Genomic DNA, 27,494 nt, shown 5'->3' with positions numbered 1-27,494 from the left:
AGAACCTGGAGCCTGGTTTGGATTCTTTGTGTGTCTCTCTCTCTCTCTGCCCCTCCCCTGCTCATGCTCTTTCTCTCTCTCTCTATCTCAAAAATAAATAAACATTTAAAAAAATACAGTGGAAATTTATTTCTCACATTTTTGGAAGCTGGAATTCTGAGATCAGGGTGCCATCATGTTCAGGAAGGATGCTTTTCAGGTGTGCAGACTTCTCATTATATTCTTACATAGCAGGAGAAGCCAGGGATCTCTCTGGAGGGACTTTTGCAAGAGTACTTGTAACCCCATGGCTAAAAGCACTACTCTCGTGACCTAAGAACCTCCCAAAGACCCCCACCTCCTAATATCATCACATTGGGCATTTGGATTTCAAGATACGAATTTGGGGGGTGGATACACATATTGAGGCCATAGCAGATTTCTTTAATTTCTCTCAGCAATGTTTTGTACTTTCCAGTGTATTAAGTATTGCACCTCTTGATGGATTTATCACTATGTACTTATTTGTTCTTTTTGATGCTGTTGTGAGTGCATTTTGTAATTTATTTTGACATTGTTCATTGCTAGTGTGTAGAAATTCACTAATTTTTGTGTGTTTTCTTGCATTTTGGTTGAATTAATTTGTTAGCTCTGTGTTTTTTTGTGTCTGTGCTTGGAATTTTTAGCTTTTTCCATATAGAAGATAATGTTACCTGAGGATAACAATAGCTTTGCTTCTTGGTTTTCAACTTGTATAATTTTTATCTCTTTTTCTTGCCAAATTGATTTTGCTAGCCTGTCCAGTATACTGTTTATTAGAAGTGGCACAAGTAAACATCCTTGAATTGCTTGTAATCCTAGAGGGAAAGCTTACATCTCACACTATTGAATATAATATTGGCTATGGGCTTTTCATAAAAGTTCTTCATCAGGTTGAAGCAGTTCATTTCAATTCCAAGTTTGAGTGTGTTTATCATGAAACTGTCAGATTTTGTCAGATGTTTCTTCTTTATCAAATGAGATTATCCTTTTTTTTTTTTTTTTACCCCTTCTATGAATGCATGTGTTATAATTTTTGATTTTCATATGGTGAACTGTCTTTGCATTCCTGGGAAATATCCCACTTAGTTAGGGTTTAAGTTCCTTTCGTATGCTACTGGAATTTGTTCATTACTATATTATGGAGAATGTTTGCATTCATAAATTGGCCCAGAGTTTTCTTGTGATGTCCTTTTCTGGCTTTGGTGTCAGGGTAATGTTGGCTTCATGAAATTAAGTAGGAAGTGTCCCTTTTCTATTCTTCCAGAAGACATTGAGAGTTTCTCTAATTACTCTTTTTTTTTTTTTTTTTTTTTTAAATTTTTTTTTTTTCAACGTTTATTTATTTTTGGGACAGAGAGAGACAGAGCATGAACGGGGGAGGGACAGAGAGAGAGGGAGACACAGAATCAGAAACAGGCTCCAGGCTCTGAGCCATCAGCCCAGAGCCTGACGCGGGGCTCGAACTCACGGACCGTGAGATCGTGACCTGGCTGAAGTCGGACGCTTAACCGACTGCGCCACCCAGGCGCCCCTAATTACTCTTGATAGAATATACCACTGAAGCCATTGAATCCTGGGTTTTTCTTTATTGGGAGTTTGTTAATTACTTATTTGATCTTTTCTTGTTGTTGTTATATGCTTATTCATATTTTATGTTTCTTTGTGACTCAGTTTAGGTGGTTTATATTTTCATCTCTTTCATCTAGGGTATCATATTTTTGCATATAGTTATACATAATATTCTCTTATAATTCTTTTTATTTATGAAAGGTAGATAGGTAGTAATTCCTGTCTTTAATTTCTTTTTTTCTTTTTTTTTGTAATTTTTTTTTAACGTTTATTTATTTTTGAGACAGGGAGAGACAGAGCATGGACGGTGGAGGGTCAGAGAAAAAGGGACACACAGAATCTGAAACAGGCTCCAGGCTCTGAGCTGTCAGCACAGAGCCCAACGCGGGGCTCAAACTCACGGACCGCGAGATCATGACCTGAGCCGGAGTCGGACGCTTAACCGACTGAGCCACCCAGGCGCCCCATAATTTCTTTTTTTCTTTGGTTAGGTGGTGATCAATATTGTAGATCTTTTTAAGGAACCAACTTTTTTTGTTTTCCTTGATTTTATTGTTTTTTTCTATTCTCTATTTTGTTTATACCTGTTCTATTTTGTATTGTTTCCTTCTTTCTGCTGTTTTTGATTACAGATTTTCTATACGGATTTTCTGATTTTAATTTTCTTGATTTCTGGTTTTTGGTTTTGTTTGTTTTTGGTTTTGTTTTTGCTTTTCTAATTCCCCTGAATTTTATTATTGATTCCAGTTACTCAGTGTTTTTAAATTTTTTTCTAATTTGCATTTTTTAAGTTTTTATTTAAATTCCAGTTAGTTAACATATGATGTGTAGTATTAGTTTCAGATGTACAATATAGTGATTCAGCACTTCCATGCAACACCTGGTGTTCATCACAAGTACACATTCTGAATTTTATATTTCTGTTCTTCTGATTGAATTTGTCCTTTTTTGGTTTCCTTAAGATAAAAACTTTAATTATTTAATTTAAATTGTTCTTCTCTTCTAGTATTTGAGTTCAGTACTATAAATTTCTCTCTAAGCCCTGCTTTTACTGTATCCTACAAATTTTGATAAGTTGTATATTTACTTTCATTTGGTCCAGAATATTTGAAAATTGATCGGGACTTATTTTATTCATGTGGTATATATTGGTCTGTTGTTTAAGGTACAAGAATCTTCCAGCTCTCTTTCTATCATGTATTTCTCGTTTAATTCCGTTGCAGCCTGAGAGCATGTATTGTATCGTTCCTCTTTCAAAACATTTTTCAAAACGTGTCCAGTGGTCTGGAGTGTTGTCTGTCGTGGTGAAAGGTGCATGTGCTCCAGAAGAATTTGTATTCTCCTGCTGGATGAGGCATCCTATAATTGTCAGTTGGATGCATTTGATTGATGTTGCTCTTCAGGTCCACTGTGTTGTTACTGATATTTTACCTTCTGGATTTGTCACAGATTGATCAGAGTTGTTGAAGTGCCCATCTCTATTAGCAGAGTCCTTGTGATTTTATTAGTTTTGGCCTCCCATTTCTACATACTATGTTATTAGGCTTGTACTCGTTAAGGATTGTCTGTCTTCTTGGAAAAATGACACCTTTATCATATATAATAACCTTAATTGTGATAACTTTTCTTTTCCTGATGTTTTATCTACATTGAAAATTAATATTACTGTTCCAGCTTTCTTTTGATTTGAGTTTGTGTGTATATCTTCCCTTACCCCTTTAATCTTCATCTACCAGTGTCTTTGTGTTTAAAGTGGGTTTCTTGAAGATGAGATATAATTAGGTGGGTTTTTTTTGAAAATTCATTCTGACGGTCTTTTTAATTGGTATATTTAAACCGTTGACTCAAAATCAGTATCGATGGGGTTGAATTGAGATCCGCCACATTAGTTACTGTTTTGTCTTTGCTGCCCCTTGTCTTTTGTTTCTTTTTTTGTCTTTACTTTTTCTGTGTTCTCTGCTTTTAATTGAGCATACGTATGATTCGGTTTTCTTATAACAGAATTCCCAGATTTGTTCTCCCTTTCCCTTACAACAACACTACTGTGTACTTAATTGTCCCTAAGCTTTAATCCACTGTACGATGTTCACATTATTTGGAACAAGCTATTTATTGTCCGTTTAATGTTAATATTACTTTCACTTTTTACTTCTCTAATGATATTTATTTAGATACAAGTTTTGGACATATGTTGTTTTCCTTCTCTGCGAAGAACTTCTTTTCACATTTCTTGCCAGGCAGCATTTCTGGTGACAGATTTTCTCAAGTTTTGTTTATCTGAGAAAGTCTTTTTTTCTTCTTCAGTTTTGAAGGATAATTGCACTGGATTCAGCCTTTCAGTTTGGTGGCAGTTTTTCTTTCAATACTTAGATTTACTCACTCTACTCTCTTCTTGCTTGCATGGTTCCTGAAGAGAAGGTTGGCTTAATACTTTTGAAAATAGTTTCTATTTTTTATTGTGGTCCAATACACATGACATAAAATTTGCCCTCACTATTTCAAATACACAGATAAGTGGTATTAAATACATTCATGGTTTTGTGTCATTGTCATCATCATCCATCTCCAAAACCCTTTTCATCGTAGAAAACTGATTCTTTATCCTCATTAAATAAAGTCCCTATTCTCTTCGCAGCCCCAGACATCCATCATTCTACTTTCTATCGCTGTGATTTTAATGATCTCATATAAGTGGAATCATACAGTCATTTTCTTTTTGTTACTGGCTTATTTCACTTACTGTAATGTCCCCACGGTTGATTCATGTTGTTACATATGTCAGAATGTCCCTCCTTTTTAAGGCTGAGTAATATTTCATGTACACACACACACACACACACACACACACACACACATTTTGCTTATCCATTCATCCACTGAAGGCCCTTAGCTTGCTTTCAAGCTTAGCTGTTGTGAATAATGCTGCTTATGAGTGTACGCGTATCTCTTTGAGACCCCGCCTTCAGTTGTTTGGAGTGATACTTATAAGTAGATTTGCTGGATTGTTGTAAGTGTATACTTATAAATATAGTAATTCTGTATTGATTTCTTTAAGGAACTGCTTTAGTTTTCCACAGTGGCTACAACATTTACCATTCTCAATAACAGTGCGTAGGAGTTCTCATTCACCATATCTTCCCCAGCACTAGTTCTTTTTTTTTTTTTTTAATGCTTATTTATTTATGTTTGAGAGAGAGAAAGAGAGAGCACAGAGAGAGGGAGACAGAATCCGAAGCAGGCTCCAGGCTGTGAGTTGTCAACCCAGAGCCCGACACAGGGCTTGAACCCACGAACTGTGAGATCATGACCTGAGTCGAAGTCAGACACTCACCTGACTGAGCCACCCAGGTGCCCCATTTTTTTTATTTTCATAATAACCATTCTAATGGGTACGAGGCAGCATCTCATTATAGTTTTGGTTTGCATTTACTTAATAATTAATGATTCTTGAATACCTTTCATGAGTTTATTGGCTGTTTGTACATTTTCTAGAAAGAAATGTCTGTTCGGTTCCATTGTCCATTTTTGAACCAGGTTGGTATCTTTTTATTTAGTTTTATGATTTTTCTGTGTATTCTGTATATTAATCTATTATCAGATCTCAATTTGCAAGTAGTTTCTCCCATTCTGTACATTGCTCTTAACTCTACTAATGTTGTCTTTTGATGTACAATTTTTCAACTTTTCATGAAGTTTCTCTAGTTTATTTTATTTCCCATACCTTTGGTGCCATATGTGAGAAATCATTGCCACATCCAGTGCTGTGAAGCTTTTGCCCTATACTTGCTTCTGACAGCGTTTTGGATCTTACATTTAGGCCTTTGATCTACTTTGAGTTAATTTTTGTATGTGGTATTAGGTAAAGGTTCAAATTCATTCTCTTACCTGTGGATGTCCATTTTCCCAGCACCGTTTGTTGGAAAGACTTTCCTTTCCCCATTGAATCATCTTGGCACCCTTATCAAAAATCATTTGACTGTATATGTGAGGGCTTTCTTCGTGTCTAACTCTTCCACTGGTCCGTATGACTGTCTTTATGCCAGTTCCATGCTGTTTTGGTTGCTATAGTTTTTTTAATAAGTTTTGAAATCAAGAATTGTGACGCTTTCAGCTTTCTTCATTTTCAAGATTGTGTTGGCTATTCCAGTCACTTGTGATTCCATATGAATTTTAGGGTGGGTTTTTCTATTTTTACAAAAACATCATTGGAATTTTGGTATGATTGCACGGAATCTATAGGCTGCTTTGTGTGGTGTTGACAGTTTAACCCTATTAGGTCTTCCGATCTGTGAACATGGGCATATTTCCATTTATTTTTGTCTTCTTCATTTTCTCACATCAGTGCTTTATAATTTTCATCATGTAAGTTGTTCACCTTCTTGGTTAATTCCTGAGTATTTTTTTTATACTATTGTAAATGAAATTGTTTTCATAATTTCTTCTTCATACTATTGGGTGTAGTTTTAGAAATGCACCTGACTTTGTATCTGGCAAGTTTGTTGAATTTATTTGTTTGTATAGTTTTATTTCTGGAATCTTTATTTCTACATATAATGTTATATCATCCGTGAATAGAAATAATTTCACTTCCTTTCCAGTTTGATACTTTTTATTTCTTTTTCTTGCCTTACTGCACTGGCTAGAACTTCTAGTACTTTGTTGAACAGAAATGGCAGAAGTCCACATCCTTGTTTTTTTCCTCATCTTCAAGGAAAAGCTTTTAGTCTTTTACCACTGAATATGATTTTGGCTCTTGTTGGTGTGTGTGTGGGTGTGGGTGTGGGTGTGTGTGTGTATCTTTTATTATATGGTGGGATTTTCCTCCTGCTTCTATATTGTTGAGCCTTTTTTTCATGAAAGGGTGTTGAATTTTGTAAAATGGCTTTTTTGCATCAAATGAGATGGGCATGTGTGTTTTTAGCCCCTTTGTTCTGTTAATGTGGTGTCTTACATTGCTTTTTGTATGTTGGTCCATCCTTGCGTTCTGGTAGTAAATCCCACTTAATCATGGTGTATTACTCTGTGAATATGCTCCTGAATTCAGTTTGCTAGTATTTTGTTGAGGAATTGTGCATCAGGGTTTATTAGTGATACAGATCTGTTATTATTTTCTTTTCTTATAGTATCTTTGTCTGCTTTTTGTGTTATGGTGATGCTGGCCTCATAGGATGAATTTGGAAGTGTTCCTTCCTCTTCCGCTTTTTGGAAGAGTTTGAGAAGGGTTGGTATTGATTCTTCTTTAAATTGTTGTAAGAATTTGCCATTGAAGTCCACCAATCCTGGGTTTCTCTTCTCAGTTCTGTTTTCCTTTAGAAATTGTCATAATCTGGTATTAGGTACATGAATTAGGTGCATACATGTTTATAATTTTTACATATTACCACTCTATTAAATCTATTATTATATAATGTTCTCTTTTATACCCTTTTTTGATTTCAAGCTTATTTTGTCTCATATTTGTGTAGTCACCCCTGCTCTCTTTTTGTTACTGTTTTCGTGGAGTATCATTTTCCATCCTTCCACTTTCAGTGTACTTGTGTTTTTGTATCTAAAGTGAGCCTCTTGCAGAGAGCACGTTGTTGGGTTATGGCTGTTTTATTCATTCTGTCAATCCCTGTTTTTTGAGTTGAGAGTTTAATTCATTTACTTTTAAAGTGATTACCCATAGTACAGGCTTTACTTCTGCCATGTTGCTTCTTGTTTTCTATTTTGTTCCTCATTTTCTTCATTATAGCCTTCTTCTTTTTTTTTTTTTTAAGTTTATTTATTTTGAGAGAGAGAGAGAGAGAGCACATGTGCAGGTGGGGCAGGGGCAGAGAGAGAGGGAGAGAATCGCACGCTGTCAGCCCAGAGCTGGACACCAGGCTCCATCTCACGAACTGTGAGGTCATGACCTGAGCCTAAGTCAAGAGTCAGACTCTTAACCAACGGAGCCACCCAGGCACCCCAATTACAGTCTTCTTTTGTGTGTAGTTGACTTTTTGTACTTAAATGTTTAAAGCTTGCTTTATTTTCTTTTGTGTATGTTCTATAGGTATTTTCTTTGTTGTCAAAATGGGAGTTACATTTAACATCCCAATGTCATAACGCTAATTTGAATTTATACCAGCATAATGTTAGTACCGTCTGGAAACTCTCCTTCAACAGTTCTTTTCCCACCCCTTTCAGTTGTTGATGACATAAAATTATGACTTTACATATTGACCCAAAATATAAACTAATAATTATTTCAAATGAATTTAGTCTCTCAAATTGTTTAGAAAGTAAAATGTGAAGTTACAAAACAACGTTGCAGTCATACTACCTTTAGGCTGTTTTTTAATCATGTCAATATTACTGTTATAATCCAGTCTTACAATAATAGCAGCTTTTAGCATCACTCATACATTGACCTTTATTGAGATCTTTATTCACATGGCTTTGAATTTCTGTCTCGTGTCCTTCCTTTCACCCTGTACGACTCCCTTGACCATTTCTTGGAGGGCAGATCTAGTGGTAGCAGAGTCCCTCAGCTTTTGTTCATCTGGGAACGTCTTAATTCCTCCCTTACTCTTGAAAGACAGTTTTGCATGTTGTCAGATTCTTGGTTGACATTTAAAAAAAACAACTTTTAGCACTTTTATTATATCAGCCCGGGACATTTGGCCTCTAAAAGCTTTTATGTGAAATCTGCTCAGAACCTTATTGAGGATCCGTTGTATGTGACAGGTTACTTCTCTCTTCCTGCTCTCATGATTCTTTGTCTTTCAGAAGCTTCATTATAATGTGGCCTCATGTGAGTCTTTTTGAGTTTACCTTACTTGGTATTTGTTGAGCTTCTAGATGTTTATATTCATGATTTCATCAAGTTTGAGAAGTTTTAAGCCACTGTTTATTAAAATACTTTCTCTGTCACTTTCTTTTCCTTCTGGGACTCCCACAGTGTAGATTTTGGTCCATTTGATGATGTTCAAGAGTTTTCTTAAGTTCTGATCACTTTCCCTCGTTTTTTTTCTTTTCTTTAGATTTGATAATTTCTAATGTTCTGTTTTTAGGTTGGCTGATTTGTTTCTTCTGCCTGATCAAATCTGCCTTCAGATCAGTTATTCACTTCAGTTCTCATACTTAGCAGCTCCAGGATTGCTTTTTAGTTTCCTGTCTCTTCAATATTTCCATTTGTTTGTACAGAATTTTGACTTTATCCACACCTACTCTGATTTTTTTCCTCATCTTCAGGAGGGTTGTTTTATACGGGAGAACCTCTTGGGACGAATGGAGGCCTAAACTTACGAACCTGTGGAGGGCCCTGTAAGACAGAACTCCCCTAGAGTTTCTGATACTTGAGTTTGCTCGCTGTGAGCCTTCAACAGATTCTGAATTACAGTTTTCTTACTGGTACTAGTTCCCCTGGCCGGCTCTTGGGGCTTCTCCTGGTGAGCAATAGTTAACCTGTATCCACCCATTTTTCTCTACAATTTTGTGGACAGCAGTTTTCCCGGAGACCTTACTTACTTGGTGAATCAAAGAAGAGTTTGTGAGTTTCAGTGTGTGTACCTCTTACGAGGATGGGAGTGATGGCATCCAGGTTCCTTTCATGATGGACTGTAAACGAGTAGTTCTCTCAGATCTTTTTTGTTTTCTTAATGCTTCTGTTACTGATTTTTTTGTGTTTAATTGACTATAAAATATCATTTTGGTTTTATTCTCATTTCCTTTTCTGAACATATCTAGTTACTCTCTTGGCAGCCACCGTGCGTTTTACAATTAACATCTTGAATGTATAACTATATAGTTTGGATTAATACTAGCCTAGTATGAGCAGTGTACCAAAACTCTGCTCCAGGATAGTTTGTTCCTTCCTCTCTATGGTGTGCTCAGTGATTGCATTTTTATATACCTTGTTTACCATTAACATAGATTTATGACTGTTGTCTTATGTATTTATTTTTAATCATATACATGAAAAAAGTGGAGTTAAAAAAATAAAAATACAGCAATATTGCCTTTCACCTGTGTAGTTAACTTTACAACTGTTATTTATTTCTTTGTATAGCATCAAATTATTATCTGTTGTTGTTACTATCTAATGTCTCAAACACTGTGTTTGGAATATTTTACTTTCTTCTTCATTTCTGAATGCTAGTTTTCCAGGATTCTTGGTTGAAAGCATTTTTTCTTTTAATGCTTTAAATATGTTATCTCACTGCCTTTGAACCTCCATGGTTTTTTTTACAAGAAATCTGCGATTAATCTTTTTATGCACTTGAAGTGACAAGTTTTTTTTTTTCTTCTCTCTCTCTCTCTCTTTCTGCTTTCCAGATTATCTCTTTGATTTTTGACAGTTTGGTTATAATCTTTTTCACTGTTGAATCCCTTGCATATATCCTGCTTCAATTCCATTGATCTTTTTGGATATGTGATTCATGTCTTTTATCAAATTGGGACACTTTTGTCTATTATTTTTTCAAGTGTTCTTCAAGTCTTTTTCTTTTTCTCTTTCTTTTTCTTTTTCTTTTTTTTTTTTTTTCTCAACTAGGACCCCCATTATGCTTATGTTAGTACACCTGAAGTCCAACAGTCTCTTAGGCCTTCAGTTCTTTTCCTGCTTTTTCTTCCTGCTCCTCTAACTGGACACTCTCAGTTTTCCTATCCTCAAATTCACAGGTTCTTTCTTTCACAAGATCAATTGAAAACCTGTAGTGAGTTCTTCATTTTAGTTGTTGTAATTGTTTGTTCCAGAATTTCTGTTTGGTCTCCTTTTATATAATCTTTTACTTTATTAATATGGTATATTTGTTGAGAAATCATTTTCCTTTTTGTTGTTGTTCTCTGTTCATTATTTCCTTTAGCTCTTTGAGTATATTCAATCCAGTTGGTATGGAATATTTATTTGTCTAATAATTAAAATTTCTGTGCTTCCTCAGGGATAGTTTGTTTGTTTGTTTTCGTGAATGGTTCATACTGTCTTCTTTCATTCCTTGTAATTTTTTTTTTTTTTTGAAAACTGTACATTTTTAATATTCTAACCGGTAGTTACCATGAAACCAGATTCTTCCACCTCTTTTGTGTCTGTTGTTATTGTTTATAGGTGTTGTGGTTGTTGGTTTAGTGACTTATCTAAACCACCTTTGCAAAGACTGTTCTTTGTTGTGTGTGATCTCTCAGGTCTCATGTCCTTTAGCTTGATGTTAGTGTTCTGATAAGAGATTCCTTAAGTGCTGTGCTTAAGTCAACTTCCCTTGATTCAGGTTCTTTTGAATCAATGATTCAGAGACCATTGATTGAAAAACCATTTGATTCTTCTAATTGTAAAAATTCAGCTATTTTCCAGAGTTTCAGCAAAGTTGACTCTGTTTTGGGTTATTTTTGTCAGCATTTCTGTGGTAGGACATGGCTTGAAGTATCCTAAATCACCATGTTACTGACATCGTTTCTTTTTCATTGTTTCATTTTATAGAAAGTTTAATCTAAAAAAACAAAACAGGGTGCATAGTTTCATACAGGGTGAGGTTAGCCATCTAGCCTAAGTAAAGCAGGTATATCATAGGCAGGAGTTCAGGAAGAAATTGTGCTGTCTCAGATCCAGAGAACTGATTGAGTGAACTCATCTAGGGAGTGTGAGCGTTATGTGGTTTATCTAACATGGTGGAGGAAACTATACTGCCCGTTGGCCCTTACTAGCTTTGTACTGGATTTTAACTTAAACATTCTACATGTTGGTGACTTGATTGATCACTGTCCGTACTGACTGATCCTGAAGACTGGATAATTTCTGTTGATTCTGTGTTACTATTTCCAACAATTTTGATTTAGCGTAATAAATAGTAGATTTTAATGAATTTTTTTATTTGCCTTAAAATTTTTATAAGGATTTAAATTAAAAATAAAATTGTGGGAGCACCTGGGTGGCTTAGTCAGTTAAGCATCTAACTTCAGCTCAGGTCATGATCTCACAGTTTGTGAGTTCAAGCCCTGCATCAGGCTCTGTGCTGACAGGTCAGCTCAGAGCCTGGAGCCTGCTTCGGTTTCTGTGTCTCCCTCTCTCTCTCTGCCCTACCCCCACTGGCGCTCTGTCTCTCTCTCTAAAATAAACATTAAAAAGTTAAAAAAATAAAATTGTGTATCTTCATGATGATCTGATCTCATAATCATATTATGTTAAATTGGTAGACTCTGGTCTACCGTCTTCTGAATTACTTCATGAGCAGTGGCTTCAAAAGCAAGCATTACCTTGGGTGAATAATATTTTAAATATTTGGCTACAATTTGAAAATGCTTTCTTTAACTCCATTGTATATTTTTGATACATACATTTAGAAATTTTACATTTCCTGGGTCTGGTTTTAGGATTGTCTCATTTTAAAAGGATTTAAAGTAAAAATAGTCCATAAAAAAAAAAACAAACAACCTCCTTTTTTTTTTTTTTCCCCTCCAAATCTACAACCCTACTTGGAGGTCTCCTTCAGCTCAAACATCTTGTTCTGTTTGCTTTTATAAAATCACCCAGATGTGGTTTGTCTTTTTTGTGATATTTGATAATTCTTTGTGATATTAATTCAGATGAAAGCAGGGAAGTTACATAATGTGTCTGGTTTGGGGAGAATACTGAAGGGGCGCCTGGGTGGCTCAGTTGGTTAAGTGTTCAACTCTTGATTTCCACTCAGGTCATGATCTTGCGGTTCGTGAGATCGAGCCCTGCGTTGGGCTCAGCACTGACAGCATGGAGTCTGCTTGGGATTCTCCTTTCCCCTGTGCGTGCATGCTCTCTCTCAATTGTAATTGTCAAAATAAATAAACTTAAAAAAATAAAAATAAAAAAGAATACTGAAATAATGAAGATTGCCCAATATTCTACAAGTGTATTCTGCATTTATTAGTACTTCTGTGGTCAATTTTATTACCTTCGTATCAACACTTATCCATCCAACATATTTTACATAACATATCAGGCAAAGTCAATAATATAGAGCAAGGATCTTTCTTCAAGAAGGTCATATTCTACTTAAAGGAAGATGTCATGTAACAGTAGTATAGCAAATACTGTGGCGGAAATTCCAGGTGTTCTTTGGGTGCTGTGAAAGTAGAGATGTCATTAGGAGATAAACAGTTAAGGAGACCCATGAAATTATTGGTGTTTTAAAAGAATTCCATGCAGAATAGCAACTTAAAAGTCATGTATAAAGACAACACAGAGTATATCTAGGAAACATTCCAGAATGGCTAATGGGTAGGATATGATTGAGAATTTGGAGAAAGTAAAATAAGTCATGATTGCTTGTGGTTAGAGAAGAGCTTAGATTGTTAAGAGCGACATATTTATATTTAAAAAATTTTTTTAATGTTTATTTATTTTTGAGAGAGACAGAGACAGAATGCGAGTGGGTTAGGGACAGAGAGAGAGGGAGACACAGAATCCAAAGCAGGTTCCAGGCTCCGAGCTGTCAGCATGGAGCCCGACATGGGGCTCGAACTCACTTGCTGTGAGATCATGACCTGAGCTGAAGTCAGACGCTCAACTGACTGAGCCACCCAGGCGCCCCTGACATATTTATATTTTAAATCTTATTTTTACAACTGGAAAGAATGGCAAAATCATAATATTTAGCCTGTTGTTTTACAGAGCAGAGAGCAGAAGTCTCAAGGAGATAGTAAATAATGTGCCTGGGTTTCTTGGTGATAGACCTAGGGGTAGAAATCAGACTTTGTATATTTTGGTCCATAGTGAAGTAACTGAGGGTTTTAGAACCCTGGTAATTAGGTTGATGAGGTAATTTAGAAAGATTATTTAATAGAAATCTCTAAAGTCCTCTTTTTCTTACTCCCCTTTTGGTTTTTATGTCTTTGCAAATTTTTTATATCTTCCATATTCCTCAGTCAAGTAAGGTATAGTTATTCATGGTAGTCTCTTAATGATCCTTTGAATTCCCATGTTATCGGTTATAGTGTCTCCTTGTTTATTTATAATTTTGTTGGTTTGGGACATTTCTTTTTTCCTTGGTTAGCTTTCCTAAGAGGTTGCCAATTTTGTTTCCTTTTCAGAGGAGCAACTAACTCTTACTTTGGTGAAGCTTTTCTATGATTTTTCTGTTCTTTATTTCATACGTTTCTGTTCTAGTCTTTATTGTTATGATCAGGCATTGTTATTGTTACTATCGTTATTATTAATTCTTAGGATCAATGTAATAGTGAGGTTTTCCTGATTCATATTAAAAAAACTTTTTGGCTTAGGTTTGTAGCTAAAAAGAGTAGTTTAACATTAGGAAAATTGCTTAATTACGAGTGGAAGAGAAGTATTAGATAAATCATCTGTTTTATATTTCAAAAGCCAGTTTTAATATTATGATACAGTACTTTGGGCCCATGATAAAATAAAATGTATTTTCTCAGTTTCATCTCTAGACACTGAAAAAGGACCTAAGCCATGTGCAGACCATAATTGTGAATCTTCCAAAAGACTGTCTAAGGTATGTTATGTGAGGCTGGAGAAAGAAAACACCATGAACATGCTCAGTGTGTAAGTAAGCACTTCAGCTGTTTTAGAACATGTCAAATCCAACCCTGCACTTAGGAAGTTCAACAATAAAAATAAAACTTCAAATAATAAATGACAGTAGAGTTATTTTTATGAAAAGCTTTAGAATTTAGCATCTTGTGACTATATTAAGAAAGATGATTTTTCTACTTATTGGCCTTATTTGTTGTTCCATGTAATTAGTGTATATGTATACATACATATATTAGTATGTTATATATACTATGTATATGTATATATGTATATTAGTGTGTATGTGTATATCTATGTAATTATAATTAAATCACATAGAGTCCTCTCAGTGCTTAGGCTAAAAATTATGCTGAAACTCCCAGCAGGTATTTTAATGTACTTTTCTCTCTAACATTATACTCCACGTATGTAACATACAACAGTGTTTTCCTGTCTCTAATGACTCTTCAGTGATCATAAGCACTTTGTAGAAAGGTGATATGTTTGAATACTTAGAATATAAAATTATTTACATTATGATAGTTGTAAGGGTTTCCTGTTCAAGGTACAGGTATTGCATATTCAGGTCAATATCCATTACTTTTGCTCAGTGAAATTGATTGAAGGGGATGATTTCTTAACTTGCACTTAGTAAGTATGTTTTCAAGTATTTCCATTTAAAATTTTTCCTTAGGGGTTATCTTTCACCTATGGGATAATTTTTTTGTTTTTTTGGTTTTTTTTTTTTAACTTTTGAAATAGGAGTTATGTTATGGGGCACCAGGAACAGAGAGCAGTAAGTCTTATTTTTTTAATCTTATTTCTTAATCCATGGGTACTGTGCTAACCTTTATTATTAACACATCTTTTAGACTTCTACCAATCTTCAAACTTTTACATAGTCATAAACCTTCATTTCTTTGGTGATGGAGTGGGAATGTGTGTTCAAGCCTGGGAATTAGGAGTAGGGAAGGAAATGGACACATTTTATTAATTTTCTTCAAGATGATCTCATGGTGCTACCCATTTGTAGTTTCCTTACGTCATTTAACATTGAGAGTCAATTTTATTTCTACTTTTTAAGTAGAAACAAAAAATCAAATTCTGCAATCCATGAAGCTTGTAATAAGAAAGGTCTGCAATTTTATTAACTCCATTTGTTCGTTTAGAATGTTATTTGGTTATATTAGGTTGCCCCTGGAACATTCTGCCCTGTGACTTTTCCTTTCATTTGGATACTTTTTTTTTTTTTTTTTGCTATTCATCTGTCCCTTTGCTTCCTTTTTCTCTTCTGTCCTCCTTCCTGTTGTCCTTCTTTTCTTTCTTTTCTGGGCATAAAATGGTCTCTTTTTGTTTATTATCTCAAAATAAAGACTGGTGCTTTTCTGGCTTGATGGTAGTGTAATAGCAGTGTAATGGTTAGCATAATAATAAAAAGATTTCAGTAGCACCTGGGTGGCTCATTCCTTTGAGCATCCAGCTTCACTGCAGGTCATGATCTCCTGGTAGGTGAATTCGAGCAGGCATCAGGCTCCCGGTGTCTCCCTCTCTCCCTCTGCCCCTCCCCAGCTAATGCTTTTCTCTCTCTCAAAAAATAAATAAACTTAAAAAAAAAAAAGAATTCAGAATTTCCAGGCCAAAGTATTTTCAAAGAAGCATTTCTGGGGCCTTCATTTGCAGATCTGAAAAATTATTTAATATTATCTGCTTTAGTGTTCATTTGATTCGGTTTTCAACTTTAGGGCCTTTTCATTTTGCATTAGCTTCTTATTTATTACTATAAATACACTTCTTTGAACTTAGAAAGATCTAAGTAACTTGAAATTTTCCCCCAACTATGGTAAATTCAAACTTATCTTGGCATATTTGCTGCAGTGAAGATCTGTCTATCTGGCTCTTTGAAGATTTGATCCGAGTATGTTCTGTTTCTTCTTAGATGCACTGTTTTTCCACTGTTCTCTTGCATTGATCTGTTGTTAATCCTGTGCCATACTTTCTTCATCACTGTACCTTTACAGCAAATCTGATGTCAGGTAGTATAAGTATTTTATCTTGGTTCCTTTTCAACATTGTTTTATATTTTCTAGGTCCTTTGTATTTCCAAAAATGTCTATTTTTTATTTTTTTAATGTTTTTATTTTTGAGACAGAGCACCAGTGGGGGAGGGGCAGAGAGAGGGGGGCAGAGGATCCGAAGCAGCTAGGTGCTGACAGCAGTGAGCTGACACGGGGCTGGAACTCAGGAACCCCAAGATCATGATGGCTGGAGCCTAAGTTGGACACTCAACCAACTGAGCCACCCAGGTGCCCCTGTTTCTAAAAATTTTAAATCAGCATGTCAAGTTTCTAAAAACAATGAAAAATGCCCCAGATTCTGATTGGAGTTTCCATATATCTCCCAGTCAGTTGGTGAGAAGTGAAATTTTAATAATACGAAGTTTTCCTATACCTGATCATGTTAGTTTTTCCATGTTTATTTAGGTTTAAAAAATTCACTTTTTTTGGCAGTTTTTAGTTTAAATGCCTTGCATGTTTTCTGCTAAATTTATTCCTAAGTATTTTGTAGGGTTTCTTTTTTTTTTTTTTTTTTTTTGGTACTGTCTTAAATGGAATATTTAAAAAATTCATTTGTCAGTTTCAGTTTTCAGTAGATGTTTGCATGTTGTATATTTGCGTATTGTATTTGCCACCTTGTTAAATTCATTTGCTATAGTAGTTGTTTTAAAGATTACTTAGGATTTTCTATATAAACCACCGTGTCATATGCAGATAGAGACTGTGTTTTTGTTTATGTTTTTTTCCTGATTTTTATACCTTTTGTTTCTTTACTGATCCTGTTTGAATGGCCAGATTTTACAGTATTTAGTCATAAGAGTAGGTATCCTTTTCTTGTTCCTGATCTTAGGGGAAAAGCATTTTAGTCCTTCACTATTAAATACATTGTTAGCTCCAAGTTTTCATAGATGCCATTTACCAGATCAAGGAAGCTCCTTTCTATTTCTAGTTTACTGAGAGATTATGTTATGGATATTTGTTCAATTGTGTTAATACTAATTCTGCCTTTATTGAAAAAACCCCATATATCTTCATTATAAGTTTAGCAGAAAACATGGAAGACCTTCAAACTAAAAACCACAGTTTGTGCTTTTATCCTTATAAAATGTCCCCTTTAACCCTTGCTCTCAAATGTTATCTGAAATTAATATTATTAAATCAGTGATTCTGTGCTTACGGTTTGCCAGGGATACGTTTCTAACCATTTGGTTTCAATTATCTATGTCCTTATATCTAAAATGCATGTTTCTTATAGACAACATATAATTGACCCCTTTCTATTCTCAATAAAAACGTCTTTAATTGGAGTATTTATTCCAGTAAAGTTTAATGTCATTATTGATTTAATTGGATTTATGCCTATTATTTTACTATTGTTTCCTTATTTTCCCTTTCTTTTGTAATTTTGTTCCCCTTTTTCTTTTTCATTCTTTGTGTGTATTTTCAGAGTTTCATTTTGTCTATCTATGTTTATTTATATTGAGATACAACTGACATGTAACGTGATACTGCTGTCAGTTTTAGGTTTACAACATAATCACTTGATGTATGTATATATTGCAATACTATTATTACACTAAATTAACATCTATAACCACACAGAGTTGCTGATTTTGTGTGTATGTGTGATGAGAATTTTAAGATGTATTATCTTAGCAACTTTCAAATATACAGTACATTTTTGTTACCAGAGTTACCATGCTGTACATGACCTCCCCAGACTTATTTATTTTATACAGTTGTCTTACCACATCTATGGTTTCACTTTCCATGGTTTCAGTTACCAGTGGTCAACTATGGCCCCAAAGCAGATAATTTTCCTTTCTCATGTTTGTCAGTAGGTCATTAGTGTCACAATGCCTGCATTATTCACCTCACTTCATCTCGTCACATGTGCTTTTGTATCATCTCACATCATCACAGGAGAAAGAAGGGGGCAAGTAGAGTGCAATAAGATATTTTAAGAGACAGATAAAGAGACTACTTTCACGTAACTTGTGTTATAGTACATTATTATAATTGTTCTATCTAATTGTTGTTGTTAATCCCTTATTGTGATATAATTTGTAAACTCAACTCTACCATAGGGATGTATGTATAGGACAAAACATGGCATACGTAGGGTTGAGTAACAGCCACAGTTTCAGGCATCCATTGGGGATCTTAGAATGTATCCTCCATGGTAAGAGGGGACTCCTGTAACTGGAGCTTTGTGCCATTTGATCACCTGTTGACACATCTCATCCCCTGCCCAACTTTGATTGTTTTAAGATTGCACATATAAGTGAATTCAGACAGTATTTCTTTCTTTTTCTTAATTTTACTTAGCATAATGCCCTTAAGATCCGTCCATGTTGTTGCAGATGGTAGGATTTCCTTTTATTTTACATGTGTGTATATGTGTGTGTTTACTTAATAGTTGCATATATGTATATACACATATATACATATATACGTATATATACACATATATACATGTATACGTATATACGTATACGTATATATACGTATACATATATACACACATATATATGTATATATATGTAATATATATATGTGTATTTACATATATATATACACACACATATATATGTATATATATGTAATATATATATGTGTATTTACATATATATATACACACATATATATGTATATATATATGTAATATATATGTGTATTTACATATATATATACACACATATATATGTATATATGTAATATATATATGTGTATTTACATATATATATACACACATATATATGTATATATATACATATATATGTGTGTATATACATATGTAAATATATATATATGTAAATACACACACACACACACACACACACACACACATACACACACACCGTGTTTTCTTTACCTGTTTATCCATTGATGGACACTTAGGTTGTTTCCGTGTCTTGGGTGTATAAGTAAATGCTGCAGTGGACATGGGGGTGCACATATCTTTCTGAGATAGTGACTTCCCGGATATATACCTGGAAATAAAATTGTTGAATTATCTGGTGGTTCTGTTTTCAATTTTTTGAGGAACTTTTCTGTGGTTTTTAGTGGCTGTACCTATTTCCATTCCCACCAATAGCCCACAAGGTTTTCATTTATCTCATCATCTTTGCCAGTGCTTGTTATTTCTTGTCTTTTTGATAATAGCCTTTTTCAACAGGTGTGAGGTTATATTTCGTGGTAGTTTTGATGTGCCTTTCTCTTATCATCAATGACATTGAGCACCTTTCCATGTATGGGTTTGCCATTTGTAAGCCTTTTTTTTGTTTTTTGGAAAAATGTCTGTTCAGAACTTCTGCCCATATTGTAATTGTGTTTTTTGTCATTGTTTTTATTGACTTGTAGGAGTTCTTATATATATATTTTGGATATTAACCCCTTAACAGATACATGATTTAAAATTGTTTCCTTCCATTCCATAGGTTGCCTATTTATTGCTGGTGTTCTTTGCTATAGAGAAGCCTTTAGGGTTGCTGCAGTTTCACTTGTTTATTTTGGTGTTTGGTATCAAATCCAAAAAAGTCATTGTCAGAACCGATCTCAAGGAGCTTACCCCTTATCTTTTCTACCAGGAGTTTTATGGCTTCAGGTTTTACATTTAATAAATGGATTGCTTTGGGTAGTGTGGACATTTTGACAGTATTAATTCTTCCAACCCATGAGCATGGACTGTTTTCCCATTTATTGTGGCTTCTTCAGTTTCTTTCATTACTGTCTTGTAGTTTTCAGTACGTAAGTTTTTCACCTCTTTGGTTCCATTTATTTTTAGGTATTTTATTCTTTCTGATATATAATTTTGTGTGGGATTGTTTTCTTAGTTTATCTTTCTGATGTTTTATTTTTAAAGTACAGAAATGAAGCTAATTTTGTATGTTGATTTTATAACCTGCAACTTTTCTGCATTCATTTGTTTTACAGAGTTTTTTTTTCTTTGTAGGTGGAGTCATTAGGGTTGTTACATATAACACCCTCCCATCTGCAAATAGAGTCCTTCTTCCTTTCCAGTCGAATGCCTTTTCCTTCTTTGATGCCTTGAACTGTTCTGTATCTCCTTGCTCTGACTGGTGCTTCCCGTACTGTGTTGAATCAAGGTGGCGAGAGTGGGCATCTGCCTGGGTTTCCCATCTCAGAGGAAGACTTTGAAAGTTTCACTGCTGAGTATGTCAGCTGGGGGTTTGTCATATATGGCCTTTGTTATGTTGAAGTTCATTTCCTCTGAACCCACTTTATTGAGAATTGTTATCGTAATGGATGGTGAATTTTGTCATGATTTTTAACCACCTATTGAGATGGTCATATGATTTTTATCCTTCATTTTCTTAATCCGGTGTATTGTACTGATGCATTTGTTTATGTTGAGGCTTCCTTGTAGCCTTGGGATAAATGTCACCTGATCATGATGTATGATGCTGTTTTTTAAAAAAAAATTTTATTATTTTAATGTTTTTATTTATTTTTGAGAGAGAGACAGAGTACTAGTGAGGGATGGGTAGAGAGAGAGGGAGACACAGAATCTGAAGCAGGCTCCCGGCTGTGAGCTGTCAGCACAGATCCCGACGTGGGGCTTGAACTCACAAACTGTGAGATCATGACCTGAGCCGAAGTTGGACACTCAACCGACTGAGCCACCAGGCGCCCTGATGTATGATCCTCTTAATGTAGTGTTGAATTTGGTTTACTAATGTTTTGTAGAGGATTTTTGCATGTCTGTTCATCCAGGATAGTGACCTCAGTTTTCATTTCTGGTAGTGTCCTTGTCTGGTATTTGTATCAGGTAATGCTGGCCTCATAAAATGAGTTTGAAAGTGTTCCCTCCTTTTGTATGTATTTTTAAATAATTTGAGAAAAATTCTATTAATTTGAGAAAAATTGGTATTAATTTTTTCTTTGAATTTTTGGTAAAATTCACCAGTGAAGCCATCTGTCTGGTCCTGGACTTTGGTTGTTGGGAGGGTTTTTGATTGTTGATTTAGGCCCCTTACGAGTAATTGATATGTTCAGATTTTCTCTTTTTTCATGATTCATTCTTGGTAGGTTGTATGTTTCTATATATTTATTCATTTCTTTTAGGTTGTCCAATCTTGTTGGTATATAATTGTTCATAATAGTTTCTCGTGTTTTGTATTTCTGTGGTATGGTATGTAATGTCTCCATTTTCATTTCTGATTTTATATGCTGGAATCTGCTCTCTTCTTGGTGAGTGTAGGTAAAAGTCCATATTTTTTGTGTTTTTTTTAACTGCTTTTTGTTGATTTTTTTTATTGTCTTTTTGGAATCTTTATTTTGCTCTGATCTTTATTGTTTTATTCCTTCTACTTTCTTCTTTTCTTTGGGCTTCGTTTGTTCTTTTCTAGTTCCTTGAGGTGTAAAGTTAAGTGATTTGAGATATTTCTTGTTTCTTAAGCTAGGCATTTATCACTATAGACTTCCCTCAAAGAGCTGCTTTTGCTGTGTTCCGTTAAGTTTTACTGTGTTGTATTTCAGTTTCCATTTGGTTCAAGATTTTTTAAATTTTTCTTTTGATTTCTTCTTTGACCTATTGCTTATTTAGTATCATGTTGTTTAACCCTCCTGTATTTGTTAGTTTTCCAGATTTCTTGTGGTTAGGCATCTTGTTCATTCCATAGTGGTTGGAAAAGATGCTTATAGTAATCATAAGATTTCAGTCTTCTTAAATTTCTTTTGTGGCCTAACATATGTTGTGTTCTGGAGAATGATTCATGTTCACTTGAGAAGAAACTGTATTATTATGCAGCTATTTGGTGGAATGTATTTTGTATGTTAAGTTTATCTGGTCTATTATGTCTGTTTCCCTATTGATTTGTGTAATTCCTTTTTTCCTTTTTCTCTTGCTCACTTTCCTTGTGATTTGAACATTTTTTATAATGTTATGTTTAAATTTGATTGATTGATTGATTGATTGATTGTGAGAGTGTTAGTTGGGGGAGAGGCAGAGAGACTGGGAGAAAAAGAGTTTTAAGCAGGCTCCATTCCCAGCATGGATCCTGACCCAGGGCTCTATCTCACCACAGTGAGATCATGATCTGAGCCCATTCAAGAGCTTGATGCTTAACTGACTGAGCCACCCAGGTGCTCCTGTAATGTTATATGTAGATTTCTTCCTCTTGTGTGTACTTACTGTAGGTTTTTGCTTTGCTTTCACAGATGATTACATAAAACATCTTATAACATCTTATTTTAAACTGTTAACACTTTAAGTTCACATGCATTTTGGGTGCGCCTGGGTGGCTCAGTTGGTTAAGCACATGACTCTTGATTTCAGCTCAGGTCATGAGCCCCGCATTGGGCACTGGACTGACAGCATGGAGCTTGCTTGACATTCTCTCTCTGTCCTCTGTCTCTGCCTCTGCCCTGCTTGTGCTTGCTCTCTCTCTCTCTCTCTCTCAAAATAAACATAAAAATTTTTTTTCAATTGAGAAAGTTTCACATGCATTCTGAAGCTCTCTATATTTTTACTCCCCTTAGTGTTTTATGTTTTTATGTCTCTATTTAAATATTTTTTTTTTTGATGTTTACTTAATTTTGAGAGAGGGAAGTAGCAGGGGAGTGGTAGAGAGGGAAGGAGAGAGAGAATCTCAAGCAGGCTCCACACTGCCAATGCAGAGCCCGACATGGGGCTTGAACTCATGAACTGAGAGATCATGACCTGAAGTGAAATCAAGAGTCAGATGCTCAAGCGACTGAGCCACCCAGGCGCCCCTCTATTTAAATCTCCTTACCTTGCGTGTGCGTTAACTAATTACTGTATTTATTATGATCATAGTTATTTTTTTACTATTTGTCTTTTGTTCTTCATACAGTATTTGTAAGTGATTAAGCAGTTAACACTAGATTATTCAGAATTCCACTGTACATTGACCTTGAAATGTGCACTTTCACATGTTTTCCTGGTTACTAATTAGCATGCTTTCCTTTTAGCTTAAGGCACTCCCTTAAACATTTCTCATAAGGCCAGTCTGGTGGTGAGGAACTCCTTCAGCTTTTTATTTTGCATGAAAAAATTGAGGAGAGTTTTAAGTAAAATAGAGCTGTAAGAATATTCCAGAGAAATCCCTTGTACCCTTTGCCCAGTTTCTCCCAATGGTGACGTCTTGCAACCGTACCGACAGAGAACAGTCTCCCAGGAGGGGGTATTGACATTGGTAAAATCCACTGCTGTCCTTTTTCTTTGGCCAGTTCACTTGTATTCATTTCTGTGTGTTAAGTTCTGTGATGTTTTATCATTTGTGCGGAGTCATATATCCACCACCATAGTCCGGATACAGATAGTTCGGTCCTGCAAGGGTTCCTGTGCTGCTTTTTCATAACTACGCCCTCCTCTTTCCTCACCCCTCCCACCCCTCTCCTTAATGTGTGATGTTAATTCTTAATTAATTAATTCTTAATTCTGCCCTCCTTTTCTAAAGTTTCATCATTTTAAAAATTACAACAAAGGAATCTTGGAGAATGTAACCTTTTGCTGTTGACTTTTTTTTCCCCTCAGCATAATTTCCTACAGATTCATCCGAGGTGGTACATCTATCAGTAGTCTGTTCCTTTACTTTACTGAGTTAGTGTCCCACAGGGCATATACCTATACAACTTGTTTAGCTTTTAATCTGTTCTAGGACATCTGGACCGATCCCAAGTTTTGACTGTTAAAATTAAAGCTTTTGTAAACTTTGTGTACAAGTTTTCATGTGAAAATAATTTATCGTGTCGGAAGACTAATTGTGGGTGATATTACAGTTAATTTTCCGTTCCCATCAGCAGTGTCTGCGTGGTCCAGTTTCTCTGTGCCCTACTCCGCATGTGGTATTGTATAACTGTTGTTGAGTTTGTCTCCATGAAAGTTACTTAGCAGTATCCCATGATGGTTGGCATTTGCATTTCCCTAGTTGCTAATGATGTTGATCAGGTTTTGTTATGCTTATTTGCCACCTGCACTTCCTTTTTGATGAAGTATCTGATGCTCATTTTCTGCCTGAATTGTTTGCTTTTCTACTGTTGAGTGAGGAGGGCTCTTTGTATATTCTAGATGTAGTCTTTTTCTGAGAGGTTGTTTGTAAATATTTTCTCCTAGATTTTAGCTTCTCCTTTCTTCCTCTTCACATGGGTTTTTAAGGAAAAAAGTGTATCATTTTTATGAGTTCAAGTGTATCAATTGTTCCTTTTATGGGTTGTGCTTTTTTTGGGTCAAATACAGGAACTCTGCATAGTCCTACATTCTGAAGATTTTCCTCCCTTTTTAAATTTTTTTACATTTTCCATTGGTATCTGTGATCATTTTCAGTTAGCTTTTGCTTTATACATGAGATTTAGGGCAAGGCTATTTTTGTTGTTACTGTTTTGCCCCTGGGTATTGCATTTCTTCCTCATTTGTTAAAAATGCTGTCCTTTATCCACTGAATAGCTTTAGTACCTTTGTTAAACCATAGCTGAGAGTATTTGTGTGGCCCTCTTTCTGGGTTCTTTATTATTTTCCTGTCTTTGTGTTTATGCCTCCCTCAATACCTCACTGTTTCAGCCAAGACAGCCTTAATGACGGGCAGTTATTCATCGCATTGTATTCCTGTCTTTTCAGGATTGCTTTCACTATTTTAATATTCGTGCTCCATTAAATACATTTTACAATGAGTTTGTGTATGTCTGCAAAAACCTTTGGGATTCTTGTAGGAATTCTGCTGATCAGTTCTGCCCAGGGGCACCTTGTTGTGTTGGCTTTGCTTTATTGCGCTTCACAGATACTACGTTGTTTTTTTGTTTTGTTTTGTTTTGTTTTTTACAAATTGAAGTTTCCAGACTTAGGGGAAGAAGCCGCTGCAGAAACAGCAAGAGAACTGGAATCAGAAGTAGAGCCTGAAGACCAAATTGCTGCGTCTCATGATACAAGTTGAACGGATAAGGAGTTGCTTCTCAGGGAGGAGGAAAAAAGTGGTTTCTTGAGATGGAAGCCACAGCTGGTGAAGATGCTGTGAAGATTGTGGGAATGGCAATAAAGGATTTAGAACATTCCATCAACCTGGCAGGTGAAGCAGTGGCGGCCGCGTTTGAGAGGATTGATTCCAATTTTGAAGGAAATTATGTGGGTAAAATGCCATCAAACAGCATCACATGCTGTAGAGAAATCATTTGTGAAAGCAAGAGTCAGTTGCTGTAGCAGAGTTCATCGTTGTCTGATTTTAAGACATTGCCACGGCCACCGCATCCTTCAGCCGCCACCCTGATCAGTCAGCAGCCGCCAGCATCGAGGCAGGACCCTCCACCAGCAGAAGTGCGACTTCCTGATAGTTCAGATGAAGGCTAGTGTTTCTTAGCCAAAAAGTAATTTTTAATTAAGGTACGTACATTGGTTTTTTAGACAGAAAGCTGTTGCACACTTAATAAACTACAGTATTGTGAAAGTACAGTTTTTTCTATGTATGCCCAGGGAAAACAAAAACTTCATTTGACTCATTTTTTTGTGATATGCACTTTACTGTAGTGGTCTTGGAGCCAAACCCACCTTTGTAGAAGTTTGGGAATAACTTAACACTTTGACTGTGTTCGTTCTTCTAATCCATGAACGTGCTGTCTCTATATCTCTTTAAGTCTTCTTTAATTTTTTAAATCATCTTCCTGTAATTTTTAGCATACATAACCTGCTAGCATGAACTGTGTCTTGGGGTCCCTGGGTGGCTCAGTTGGTTGAGTCTCCAGTTCTTGACATTGGCTCAGGTCATGATCCCACAGTTCTTGGGACTGAGCCCCACATTGGGCTCTGTGCTGACAGCGTGGAGCCTGCTTTGGATGCTCTCTCCCCTCTCTCTCTGCCCCTCTCCTGCTCACGAGCACATACATGCCTTCTCTCCCTCCCTCTCTCTCTTTCTCTCTCAAAGAAACTTAAAAAAAAAAAAGGAAATGCTGTGTTTTAATTTTAGTTTCCTTATGTTCACCGTTTATGCCTAGTAATGCACTTTATCAGTATGTGTTGATCTTGTTTCTGAGGTCCTTGCTGAACTTGCATATTCGTTCTAGGTCTTTTGTATTGTGGAGTGTTTTATGTTCCTTGAGATTTCCTTTGCTGACGATCATGTCATCTCCAGTTTCATTTTTTTCCTTTCCAGTCTGTGCATTTGCCTCCATATTGATTTTTTTGACTTCTTGAAGTAGCCAAAGCATCCAGTGCTTTATGAGTTTGAATATGAGCAGTGAGAGTAGATTTCCTTTTTCTGAGCTTATGGAGAAAGCATCCATTCTTTCAGCCTGAAGTACGACATTTCTTATAGGTGTTTTATAGATGCTTTTTGTAAATGATTTTGAGACCGTGCCCCTGTAATCTTACTTTGGTAAAATTTTTATTAACAGTAGGTATTGGATGTTGTCCAAGACTTTTCTGAGTTAATTAATTGTTATGATCATATGATTTCTCTTCTTTTACTTGTGGATTACATTGATTGGTTTTAGAATATTGAAGCAACCTTGTATATATGAAATAAATCACGCATGGTCATGTTGGATTTAGTTTAATATTGAGAATTTTTGCATGTAAGTTCATGAGAGATATTAGTCCATAGTTTTCCTTTAATTAATTAATTTTTTTTTTAGTGTTTATTTACTTTTCAGAGAGAAAGAGACAGAGAGAGATACAGAGCATGAGTGGGGGAGGGGGCAGAGAGAGAGGCACAGAATCCTAAGCAGGCTCCAGGCTCTGAGCTGTCAGCACAGAGCCTGATGCGGGACTTGAACTCATGAACCATGAGATCATGACCTGAGCTGAAGTCAGATCCTTAACTGACTGAGCCACCCAGGTACCCCTCCTTTAATTTATTTTTTAATGTTTATTTATTTTTGAGAAAGAGAGAGGCAGACTGAAAGTGGGGGAGGAGCAGAGAGAGGGAGACATGGAATCCAAAGCAGGCTCCAGGCTCTGAGCTGTCAGCACAGAGCCCAATGTGTAGCTTGAACCCACGAACCGTGAGATCATGACCTGAGCCAAAGTTGGATGCTTAACCCACTGAGCCATCCAAGCGCCCCTAGAAGAGATTTTTTAAGTTCAGCATTAATTTTTGAAAATTTGTTGGAATTTTATGAAACCTGGATATTAACATTTAGGGAGCTTTTTCTTACATGTTTAGTTCCTTTACTAGTTACAGAACTGTTCAGATCATTGTTTTTATTATAGTTGAATTTTTATAGTTTGTGGTGTGTGAAGAATTAATCCATTTCTCAGTTGTCCTTCGCTTGAGCATAGAGTTGTGTGGAATTTTCTGTTATTGACCTTTAATGTCTCTTAGTGATACTCTCCATTTCATTGCGGACGTTTCCATTGGGTCTTCTCTTATTTTTGTCACTCACATTAGACCTTTATTAATTTTATCGATCTTTAT

General features: G+C 35.5%; 1 protein-coding gene across 2 annotated transcripts in view; it reads left to right on the top strand.

The window, feature by feature from the left end:
• Positions 1–27,494, top strand: part of ZPBP (zona pellucida binding protein) — a 114,681-nt gene that overhangs the window by 38,960 nt on the left and 48,227 nt on the right. For both annotated transcript variants that reach the window (XM_019451003.2, XM_019451001.2), the window contains one exon: positions 13,957–14,033. In XM_019451003.2, the coding sequence (XP_019306548.1) occupies positions 13,957–14,033 (77 nt within the window). The remainder of the gene's footprint in view (positions 1–13,956; positions 14,034–27,494) is intronic.

The sequence above is a fragment of the Panthera pardus genome, unplaced genomic scaffold (genome assembly GCF_024362965.1).
Source record: "Panthera pardus isolate Hobbes unplaced genomic scaffold, ASM2436296v1 HiC_scaffold_8, whole genome shotgun sequence".
In the NCBI taxonomy this organism is placed as follows: Eukaryota; Metazoa; Chordata; class Mammalia; order Carnivora; family Felidae; genus Panthera; species Panthera pardus.
This window is presented reverse-complemented; position numbering and strand designations above follow the sequence as displayed.